Below are 12,513 nucleotides of genomic sequence, written 5' to 3'. Positions count from 1 at the left end.
ACATTTCAGACAGATCTTAACCACAGATCCTCACCATGAGAAATGTTATGAAAGGTAATTCGGTCCACCTCCCAAATTAAAGAAATTTACTTTTCCACTATGCAATCCTGCCAAAGAGGCATGTCCTCTAGCTTGAATCCATTCTCAGCTGGTGTCCTCTACAGAGGAGCCCACGTTGACACTGGAAAGTTCTCTGTTAGGCAGACCATGGGGCACCCTTCTCAAATGCCCTGAGCTTCGGAGAATGCTCTAGTGACTTCGTGAGTGATTGGAAGTTAACACTAGTTGGTTATGACTACCTATTACTTTTATTCGTAAAATAGATTATCTTTCTGCCCCAACTAAGCTTAAAGCCAGCATTTACCTTTACGCATAGTTGAAATATCCCCACACATGGCATTATTTCACCTAGTTTACACTGTGAAAAACAGAACGAGCTGGGCAAATTGACACTGGCAGTGTTTCAAAAGGTTGGTGTATATATTTGAACAAGATGTATGCTTATTTTTAGGGGTTTTAAAAATAATGTGTCATATTTTCTGTACTCTTCTTAGGAACAGTGTCAGTGAAGAAAAAAAAAAAAGATGGCTTTTGACAATGTAACATTTAGTGGGGTTGTTTTTTGAGGCTGAAAAATTAACACAAAATTTGCCAGTGGTGAAGTGAAGGGTGTATGTCACCTACCAGTAGAAGAGGAAGTGCCCAGTGTTATCTTAGATAACATCCTATTAACAAAGAGGCTTTATTGTCTACCTGTTGATATGACCAATGAAAATCAACATAATGTGTTAGAACTTTATCATATGTTGACTCATTTCCCCTTTTGGTTAAGAAAGTAGTCTGGGAAGTTGACAAATTTCTAAGCATGTATGTCATTTTTGGTGATGGGAGGGGGAAGTATTAATACAAAAGACTTACTTGAACTGTTTGCATTATTGATCAATTGATGTTTATTTCTATTCATTTCATGTGATTATTTTGTTTGTTAGATCCAAGAGTTTAAGATTTATTATAAAAAAAAGTCTTTCCTTTTTTTTTAGGCTTCTAATTTTTATTTTTGAGAAGTAAAGGCTGTAGAATTGATCAATTTGAATAACCCTAAAACTGCATGAGGAAGAGATGTTCTTAAAACCACACGGCATGACTCTGTAGGCAATGTTAGAAGATTTTGGCATTCATTGTTGAATTCCGTGCACATGTTTTATTTTACTTTATTCTTAATTTGCATGTCAAGAAAGTGGTTCCCTTTTTACTTTCCTTGTTATTTCATTTTATTCTCTGTGAAGACACCGTACATTTATTTTGATCTCGTTTTCTTTCCGTTAGATTTATTTTCTTCTGTAGTGACATTTAGAAAGGTATTTTGGGTATCATTCTTTGAATTCTTCAGGGGTTACAGCTAACTGGTGACAGAAAAAAAAATATATCTTGTTCACATTTGTTGCTTACTGATTGCACATCTTAGTACTCTTATAATTTCTCTAATTTGCATGTTACAGAACGGAAGCCAGGACAAGACATAGAAATTAAAGCGAGAGAACGTTACACAGTGGTCGTTGACTGAAATAATAATCTGCATGTTGTTTTCCCTTCTCCCTCCTGCATGCAGGGATTTGGTTTCGTAACTTTCGAAAATAGTGCCGATGCGGACAGGGCGAGGGAGAAATTACACGGCACCGTGGTAGAGGGCCGTAAAATCGAGGTGCATGTTCAAAATATTTTCCTTTACATCTTTTTGATAAATGTCTGCTTTCACGCTCATTCGTTGTTTCAGATGCATCATTGTGTCTTGTATGTGACCCTATTCCCTTCTCATTGTTTATATATATATATATATATTTATATTTATATATAAAAAGGAAAACTGGCCTTACTTTTTTTTTTCATTTTATTTTATTATGTTACTCTTATTACTGCTGAAAGGTGGATGGCAAACGTGAGACCAAAACAAGGTTAATCTGAAAGTTTTTTTATTTGATTTGATTTGATTATTTTATTTTCCATGTGTTAGAGCCAATGGGTGCAGTAGGTTCCAGACAGTGGACAGAGTGTTGCAAAAACAGAACAAAATACAGAGCAGATTCTTTTTCTTTTTCTTTTCTTTTTCTTTCCACTGCAGGGTTGACGAGGGATCCACAGTGGTGTGCAAATTAAGCCAAATTGTGAAAGAAATAGCAATCGAAAGAACAATTGTTTTATATTTGTAAAAAATGAGAGGTTTTGTCTTTAAACCTTTCATTTTTTTGTTTAAGCAGTCAAAGGAGCTCGAACCTTTGTATTCTTCTGATAATAAAGCGAATAAACAAACAGGATTTCCTGTTCAATATCTGGTTCCTCTTCATGGATAAAATTGATACTAAAATTCTGGTACTCAGAAATCTCCTCCTCCTACCACTGGATCTCCCTCAACGTGGCCACAGGGTCATATTTGTTAAAACTTAAAAAAAAAAGAGAAAAAAAAAATACCAGTTACAAATGCTTTAGTCTTTGGAGTAAGATGTTGCATATTTTGCCTTTTATTTTCCCCCACCTCGACGATAACGCTTAGGCCCCTCACCAAACTCTCAGTAACCATGGTAACTGTATACAAACCCATGCTGGCGATGGTGGTGAATGGTAAGTGGTGAAGTCCATCTGCCGTTACACGTATTTAGTGCTGATATCTCTATATACATATATATATACCACGTGACTTCTTTTGACTTGTCATATTAAGTTTTCTTGATGCTCTATTTTTTTGGATATTGGTACGCCTGTAATTGAGTGTACGTTCTAAGCTAGCCTGGAAGGCACTGACTGGATTGAGACATGACCGGTGCACATCTTACTCAGATCGTTAACTCCATATTGTGTTAAACAATGCACCCTCTCTTTTATCCTTTTGTTAGCTGTGACTTTAAAGCTTGAATGGTTTCGTTAATTCTTGCGATGTCAAAGGCTCTTGTTCCGAGTGTTGAATGCTAGATGTTGCTTTCCCCGATGGTTCTTCCCTCCCAACGTGTTGCACACGGCGAAAACTTGTTTGTCCCTTTTTTTGACATTTATGTTCCCTTGTACCTTGTCTCTCCCTTCTTCTACTCCACTGCATGTTTCTTCATATGAACCTTATTTTCTGTTTAAAAGCTATTGTTTCTGTGTTACCATGGAGTACACGCATGCTTTTAAATCTTCAATTACGCAGTTCCTTTTAATTTGCTTTTACTGTCTCCTTATTAAACTTAAATGATATGACATTGCTTTATTGAAATGATTTGTAAGTTAAAACGGTTATGAAGTAAATGTAATTATAAAAATGTATGATTTTTTTGTTATGCACCTACTGCCTTTTATAAATTAAAATGCATTTTAGTTTGTTTTGTTTTATTTTATTTTTTTAAGTAAGTAATCACAGTCATAATGCATGCAACTAATGGAACTGTGGGTTGGCCCCGGAATATGTGCTCACTTGAGTTTTCTGTGTGCGTAGGTAAATAATGCCACAGCACGTGTAATGACAAACAAAAAGACTGTCAACCCTTATACAAACGGTGAGTACACACTGGCCTTTTACCAGAAATCGCCTGTACCTCTGAACCTGTCAATAATTTCACTAGAGAGTCTGTTTCAACAAGCCTCGTTTGCCTTCGCATGCGAGGGTGTCCTTACTGCTGACCTGCTACAGGGAACCACCTGAGCCAATCAGATAATTTCCCCAACGGGGGCGAGGTTAGTTTCGGGTTAACGTGCCTGCTCTTCTTCCAGCCTGTCTAGGATAGCTCCCATTTGGGGGTGAGATGCATTTGGGAATTGGTTGGGTCATTTAATTTCTTGTTATACTAGTAAGTTGGGGTGGGGGGTGATGAAGGCTTTTTGTTTGTTTGTTTGTTTGTTAACCATTACCTCATTGATCACTAGTCATTCTTGGATGTGTGGCTGCAGAATTTGGTTCCTTCTTTGAGTCTCCTCTGGAGATATTAGGCTTTTGTTTTTTTTTTTATTTTTCGCTTAAAGTATTACAAAGGGTATTACATAAGTGTCCTTCCCCCCCCCCCCCCCCCCCCGCCCTTGACAAGCCCCTGCCCTCCCTTACCCCCCAGTGTCTTATGTCCATTAGTTATGGTTATATGGGTGCATACAAGTCCTTTGGTTGATCTCTTACTCCCCTCCCTCCTGTCCCCCAACCCTCCCTGGCCTTCCCACTGCAGTCCGACAATCAGTTTGAGGCAGCTCTGCCACTGTATTTATTATTGTTCAAAAGTTTGTAATGGTGATATTAGGCTTTTGAAGGGGCTTGGAGGTTCCCTCATGAGGAGTTCCGAAGTGAGAGAAGAATGTGTGAGTGCTTGTGTCTTACTCTCTGGGCTGCCCAGCATATTTCGGGTCAGGCAAGGATGTTTCATTGACCCCTCGGGACAGTGCATTCTGGCCCTCCTTAACGGCCAAGTGTCACAACACTCCCCACACTAAGGGCTCACGTATACATGGAAAGTCACTAGAAACGTTCCAATATTTTGATTCTTTAATCCTCTGCAGGGTACATCTCTCTTCAGATATATAGGGAGAAAAACTGCTGATATGCTGATCACATACTTAATTGTACCAAATATTATAAAGAAAGTAATACAGTATTAAAGTGTATATGCTTAGGGGAATATTATACCCATTAAAATGAGCAGAGTTAAAACTGAGAGAGCCCCATAATGAATGAACATTTTTTCAAATAAAAAATTATATGTATAGCATGATTTGAACTAAATTATGATGGGAATTACACCAAAATGGTAATGGCTGAATTGAATTGTGAGACTGGAAGATATTTTTTCTTTGTTTTATAGGTTTTTAAGAATAATTTTATTACTGTCATAAAGGGAAAGTATTGAATTTTCCATTTTTAATGTTTTAATTACACATAAAACACGGAAATGTACAGTCCTTTGGAAAAAAAGAAAGAAAGAATGGAACATTAACGAAAAGGCTAAAATATACTTTAAGTAACAGCACTGCAACGGGGTTTCCTTTCTTCCTCAGAGGAGGAGGCCTCCATTACAGATTTATGTCCGTACTTTTATTTTGCTTTTTTGCATGTATCTGGAGTATCTATTTACCACATTCACAGTATTGTGTACATGCTTTTTATGTAAATGGTATCATGGTGTAAATATCATTTTTAATTGGCATTCATACATCCACTTGGAGTTCTTTCAGTGTTAATACATAGACCAGATTCATCCTTTTGAGTAGTTACATAATATTCCATACATGGATCTATGAGTTTATTCCAACTTTCCATACTGATTGAATTATTTTTTTTTCTGTTATGATCATCAGCATTTGGTAGTTTTGGTCTTCTTCTTCCTTGTGCCAGCAGCTGCCAACTTGGCTCAATAAGTTTGTTCATATTTTTAAAAGGGGCAGCATTAAACAGATATATACTCTCAATATAATAGGAGAATTATTTATTCTGCTGACCCATTTTCTCACCTCCAACAGCCAAGACCTATCCTTAAATGGAATAGAAATTTTACAACAGACTTAGGATGCCCAGTGCTGCCACGAAGCCACCTCCGATTTATGGGTCCTGAAACCTTTCTACTTGGGTAAAAATGAGAGCTCTTCCACTTGCCAGAGTTAATACATGACAACATCACCCTGACTGTTGGGAACTTTAAAAAAATTATGAAGTAGTGAGCATGTGTGTATGCATGCACGTTCTCATGCATATGCATAGGTGCTCGTGTGTACTGTTTATGAGAGGAAATGAAGTCAGGAAGCTAAATATTATTCCTTAAGCCATATGTATGCATATTTATTTTAAAGAAAGAGTTATTGATCAATGTCATACCCAGGGGCTGAAAACTGGACCTGTGAGATTTTGCACACAATTCAAAGCACGTTCATTAACAGCCAACGTTTCTGGAATACTAACTGTGCGGCAGTAGGCGAAGCATATTAAATACCCTGGGCCCACAGGAAATCCTATAGAGAGGAAATAGTTAGCCCAATTTTAAAGATGCAGAAACTGAGGCTAGACAAGAGGAAGTAATTAGTGAAGTCATTTGCTTTTGTTGTGAAGTAACAAGATCTCTGGCCATACCTGTGTGTATGTGAATGCATTACTTTCCCCATCATCTAACCAAAGAGCACTCAAATAGCAACCGGCTACAATAACACAAGGCTATTCAATGTGGACCCCAACTTCCTGCCAGATGTTGGCATAAGCAGCCCACATCCCATTCCTGGTAGCCATGCATTCTTAATTTCCAGGAATGAGTCACGTGGGCCTCTCCTCCATGTACCCGAAAGGGGCTACTCAGCTTATCCTGACACGTGGACTGAGTGTGGTACCTAAAGCGTCCATGGACAGTCACAGAAGAACCTGCTTAGAAAATCCAATGCAAATTCTAATTACATAAAGACATTTGGAGCCCTTGAAGACCTTTGGTATTCAAAGAAAGTGGTTCTCAACGTTTTTCCAATTGTTAGTTCATGAGTATCATCACTACAAAGACATTTCTGATAAATTGCAATACAACTTAACTGAGACCCTCTTCAATCCTTAACAAGAGTGGTAGGAGGGGATATTATCAACACACATACACACATACACACACACGAAAGTGGTAACTATGTGGAATGATGGATATGCTAATTAGGTTGAGTGTGTGTGACAGATATTTTACAAAGTATGAGAATATTAAATGAACAAGTTGTACACCTTAATTGTGTACTAATTTTAGTTGTCAATTATACCTCAGTAAAGCTGGTGAAAAAAAGTCAGGACCAATGAAGTTACAGTGAAAGGAGAAAATTAAGTGATCTGTGAGATTCATTAGTTATCTTATTCATTCTCACAAAGCATCAAACTTACATTCAGCAAAATTATACATTACTGGAGTCATCACATTTTGAAGGTCATCTTCAAATGGTGACATATAACTATTAATACCAACATCACAGCCATGCATTCCTTCAATCATGTAGCCAACAAAAGTTTGAGTAGCTACCAAGTTTCCAATGATTAATAAGATTGGACCCCCAAGTGCAATGAGACAGATGGCTAGGAGACTGTGCTATGGAAGACCAGAGTTAATACTCTCATGGAGGACGTGGATCCCCAGAACAGTTAACTTGGGTATAAGAGAAGACTATAGAATGACATATAAGGATTTGGAAACTCTACCCATCAGAAAGCTCCACAAACAGAAAATTGGGCTACTTCCATATTGCTGATTTTGCCTGAGGATTCCAATACTCAGAGAGGAGTTGGTGTTTACTCTGCTCATTGGAAGTTAAATGCTTGCTCTGCAACACAAGTTGAGAACTAGATTCTCAGAGATTTCCTAGATATTGGAGAAGCGTGGGGGTTGGCTGGAGGTCTTTTATTTCTTAGAGATCTGAGGAAGGATAAAAACTGGACAAAGATACTATATAGAGAGGTGGGTTTTGGTATCAGCTTTGCTTTTCTCTAGCTACTGACCGACAGGCAGGTTGCTTAAGCTCTGCACACACCAGTATTCTCGTGGGAATTGCAGACATAATACGATCTACTACATAAGATATCTATGACTATTTTGGGAGATAAAGTACTCAACACAGTGCCAGGGAACAGAGTGCCCTAAAAATTCAATGACATAATAATCTCAACAATATGTAGCCATCTCATGCGTTTTTTGCTATAGGTAGTTAAGTTGCATTTTCTGATAAACATACTAGTTTAAAGATCAAATATTCAGATGCCAGTAGAGGCTAGGCAGGTAAAATAATTGAGCAAACAGAGAAGGTCTGAGAAACGCACAGTCTTTTTAGATTATCTTACACCTACACACTGGGAAAAGCAAGGCATTTCTTTACTAGAAGGAAAAACAGCACATGGTAACAATAAAAGACTGCCAACGTTTATCCTCCAAGCCAGGCACGCACTAGGGAGTAGTGGTGACTCGGACTAACTGGGAGTTTAATGGGGTCTCTGTTCACTTCCAGCCATCTAAAGTTGCCCTTTCTAATAATGTTTCGAGAGAACCAGAAATCCTGTATTGTAGATGAAATCTAAATGTTGAGAATAAATATATGTGGCAGAAAAAGAAAAAAAAAAGAACGAAAGAAATAAGTGAAGGAAGGAAGGAAGGAAGGAAGGAAGGGAGGGGGGGAGGGGGGGGAGGGGGGAGGGAGGGAGGGGGGAAGGAAGGAAGGGAAGGAAAGAAAAGAAAGAGAGAGATACTAAGTGAACCAAACACAATGTACCACTAACTTTTCATTTAGGGCACTGCCCCATGCCCCATGTCAATGACCAGGCCCTGGTATCCTCAGTACATGTTTTTAGAAAATATTGATGTGCAGTTTGGGAAACTCCTGTAGTGCATTTAAGGATACTTTCTTAAATGTATTTCTTTGATATCTAATCCAGTGTTAAGAAACATTCAAACCTGTAAAGAATTTTTGTGAGTTAATTTGAGCCAAACTGTTGACAATTGCCAGGAAACAGAATTTCAAAATATTGAGATAATGCTCTGGAGAACAGTGGTTTTTCACAGATTTTATAAATTACCCTCAAAGGAGGAGAACGTAAGACTGGGTTACATGAAATCCATTGGTGATAGATTAGGGAGGTGGGAGAAAGCAAAGTGGGGAAATCTCTGGGATTGGATAAGAAGTAAAATGAAAGACACATCTTCTTTTACATAGGTGGGCATAGCATACTTAAGTCAACAATTAACATGACAATAACAATGAGGGAATTTGTGGTCTCTGTCTTGTGGTTGTGCCCTGAAGGATCCCGAAAAAGGGAAGTTACAAGTTACCCTGATAGTCCAAAAATAGGTTATCTAGTTGCAAAAACACCCTAGGCTCAGTTAAGATCAAAGTTGATTTTGTCAAGGAAGATACCAGCCTAGGACATGACTACCCCCAAATAGACTGCTTTTTAATTAAAAAGCTTTAATTTCAGACCATCCTTTGTGGTTACTTTAGGTCTCTGAGTTTGCAAGGCAGCCACACAGGCCTTCCCTGAGGTAGTCAAATTAGCATGTGGCCCCTTTTCATCCATAACAGTAAAGCCCTAGAGAAGGCCTGTTCAGTTTTTGTTTTTTGGTGTTTTTTGTTTGTTTGTTTGTTTGTGTTTTTTTGTGTGTGTGTGGGGGGGGGGGGGTACACATTCAGACTTGCCTTTTAACACCTAATAGAGCATTGGTTCTCAACCTGTGGGTTGCGACCCATTTGTGGATCAAAGGACCCTTTCACAGGGGTCGCCTAAGACCATCGGAAAACACATTTATAATTACATATTGTTTTTGTGATTAATCACTATGCTTTCATTATGTTCAATTTGTAACAATGAAATTGGGGGTCACCACAACATGAGGAACTGTGTTAAAGGGTCGTGGCATTAAGAAGGTTGAGAACCACTATACTAGAGCCTTAGTTAACAGCAGGCATGTTGGCCAGCGTTTTTATGGGAAACTGGCAGATGACCTTTGAGAAGCTGAACTTGAGGATGGGAGCACTGATTTAGAGGCAGCCCCTCCAGGCCCAGCCACAGAGGGGTCTCTCTAAACAGCTCCTGCATGTGGTATGGAGAGAGACCCCCACGAGTCCCGTCTCTGCTCCACTGCCTTGTTTTATGGGGGGCCCTGGGAGGCCGGGAGCGGTGGGCTTAATCAGCTGTTCTCTTTTTGTGGTAAGCCTCATTGTTCGGTTTAATGTCCTTGATCAAAATCTGTGAATATGTAAGGCCTGGGGATGTACACAAACTGCCTGAGAAATTAAAACTGGGATCATTTTGTTCGTCTTCCTGACAGTGCAGGCTCCTGTCTCCAGCAGGGTTATCCCAAGGGTCTCTTCCAGGTACTAGATGGAGTCACAGGGACTAGGAGGCCATTTGCATGCAATTTGCATACATTTACATAAGCCTGTCTGAGCTCTGTAAGTCTGAACAGAGGTGATTTTCAAGGGCTGGATTCTTATTACCTTTCCCTTGAAGACTGTCACCCGTAACGGGGTCCTTCTTTATTAAATGTATATCAGGAAGCAGGTCATTGGAGGTTGAAAGAAGATAGAATCCTAACCAAAAGGGAATGAGTCTATTAGAAAAAGCTTTATATTCTTTTAGTTCCTTTAGAGCAAAACTAAGTATGTATGGAGCACCGACTATTCACCGGATGCAGTTTTAGATGCTGGGAATTCATATTGGATGTCAGACCTGCTCACTTTACCAGTAATTCTAATAAAAGAGATGGTTATAAAAACAATTAACAAGCAGAGAAAGAAAAAAAGATAAATCCGGGTAGTGTTAACAGCCATACAGAAAATAAAACTGGGAATTGAATCGGGGAGTAGCTCAAAGGCAGCGAAGGCAGTGGCATTAAATAGCTTTCCCTGGGAAGACACTGGATACCTAAATCAGGTCAAAGTTGTCAAGAGTGAAGGGGTCAGTCTTCAGTGATGGCGAACCTTTTGAGCTCAACGTGTCAGCATTTTGAAAAACCCTAACTTAACTCTGGTGCCGTGTCACATATAGAAATGTTTTGATATTTGCAACCATAGTAAAACAAAGACTTATATTTTTGATATTTATTTTATATATTTAAATGCCATTTAACAAAGAAAAATCAACCAAAAAAATGAATTCGAGTGTCACCTCTGACATGCATGTCATAGGTTCGCCATCACTGGTAGATAGATAGAGGAAAAAGAGATTAGATAGATAGCAGATAGATAGATGATAGATAAGATAGATACATAGATAGATAGATAGATAGATAGATAGATAGATAGATAGATAGGCAGGCATATAGAGGGAGAGGTTACTTGGTCCAAGGAAATGAGGAAGAGAAAAGCAGATGAGAGAAACATGATTTTTTAGGCCATCTTAGATACCTCTGAAAAAATCTCTTTCTTTGAGGAAATGAAAGACCTTTGGTATAACTTCTCTTTGACAGTTACATCAAAGTGAATTGATGGGTCCACACCCAGTGAATGGTGTGTGCAAATGAAGAATTCAAGACAGCTGATAAGGATGCCTACAAGAAAAACCTTATTTGAGTAGTGTTAAAAAGACCCTGTTTCCACTGCCAGTAAAAGGTGGGGCAGAGGGAAGAAGGGGCAACAAGTAAATAATTCATTTCATATAGCTCCATATAGATTTCTTTCACAAACTCTAGATTTCTATGGACTAGAAAGAGAATGTTAAATATGTTTAGATAACGCTGTAGCTTTATTTGCAGTTTTCTCTCTTTTTTTAAAAAAAAAAATTTCAAGTAACTTGACGTGAACAGCAGTTCCCAGGTTCTCATGAGTTGGGTATTTTCTTCTTTGAGAAGCAGCGAGATTTTTAGCTGGCCAAATTGAAGTCATTCTCTGCATTCATAGAACATATTCTGAAATGTTTGGGGCAATATTTATTTTTATATCACTATAGAAACTCCTAAAAGACAAGATGTGGTTCATGTGAGAGAGGAAGTTGTCAGTATGAAGTTTAAGAAACCCTTGGGACAATAGATATCAGAATTTTATGTCTCTTTCTGTAGGTCTAAAATATGGCTAAGGATTTCCCTTTAAGAAGTCTCCCAATAATTCAAAGACAACCTTTTGAAAAACTCTATCCTAAGAACATCACGGGGACTGTAAACCGGCTAGCTCAGTGGTCGGCAAACTGCGGCTCGCGAGCCACATGCGGCAGTTTGGCCCCTTGAGTGTGGCTCTTCCACAAAATACCACGTGCGGGCGCCCATGTACAGTGCGATTGAAACTTCGTGGCCCATGCGCAGAAGTCGGTATTTTGTGGAAGAGCCACACTCAAGGGGCCAAAGAGCCGCATGTGGCTCTCGAGTCGCAGTTTGCCGACCACTGGGCTAGCTTATTAAAGTTGGAACTGAAAGTTCATAGAAACCAAACATTTTCTCAGAATATTCTCGAAAGTCCTTAAGTCCACTGGGGGCATATCTGTTGAGATGTTGGAGCCTCTTAGTGGGTCAGTAGATTTTGGTCACCTCTCAGTTGTTCTTACAGGCACATCACTTAGGGCAGACATTGGGGTATCACACCTCTCCCTTCTGGAAAGAGCTGACAGTTCTCCTTGGCAGAAACACCTTCCCACACATCCCAGCTTTCACCACTGCCTTTGCTCAGGGACATTCACTCGAGGCCTCCTGTGTTTGACCTCCAGCCCAAGGACACAGGTTTTCCACAAAAGCCAGCACACCTGTCCTTCACTGCCTTTCAGGAGTTCCATATAATGGACGTTTTCATAAAGACATTCCAGCAGGGGCAGGAAACGATCACCAAACCCTAAAACATGCTCATTCTTCGGAGGTTGTTCCCTAAGAGTGTCCAGTGGGTCTCCCATACGGGTAGCTTCATGATTGGCAAATATTCTTCTATGCTGTTTTCTTGAGTAAAAGTTTTTGAAGGCCCGTGATTCATTTGACAGAAAATGCTCCTTCCAAAACTTTTGGAAAATTACAGCATTCTGATCATCTTATATACAGGTTATTTGAAAGGCACCTTAGATATCATGCATGTATTGATTAGGAATTGTTA

General features: G+C 39.1%; 1 protein-coding gene across 27 annotated transcripts in view; it reads left to right on the top strand.

The window, feature by feature from the left end:
* Positions 1 to 12,513, top strand: part of RBFOX1 (RNA binding fox-1 homolog 1) — a 2,061,082-nt gene that overhangs the window by 1,939,699 nt on the left and 108,870 nt on the right. For all 27 annotated transcript variants that reach the window (XM_070413026.1, XM_070413017.1, XM_070413018.1 and 24 more), the window contains 2 exons: positions 1,610 to 1,702; positions 3,467 to 3,527. In XM_070413026.1, coding sequence (XP_070269127.1) covers positions 1,610 to 1,702; positions 3,467 to 3,527 — 154 coding nt within the window. The remainder of the gene's footprint in view (positions 1 to 1,609; positions 1,703 to 3,466; positions 3,528 to 12,513) is intronic.

Source organism: Myotis yumanensis, unplaced genomic scaffold, assembly GCF_028538775.1.
Source record: "Myotis yumanensis isolate MYYU_CA2020_CCGP unplaced genomic scaffold, mMyoYum1.0.hap1 SCAF_4, whole genome shotgun sequence".
NCBI classification, from domain to species: domain Eukaryota; kingdom Metazoa; phylum Chordata; class Mammalia; order Chiroptera; family Vespertilionidae; genus Myotis; species Myotis yumanensis.
Note: the sequence above shows the minus strand (reverse complement) of the source record. Positions and strands in the feature narration are given on the sequence as shown.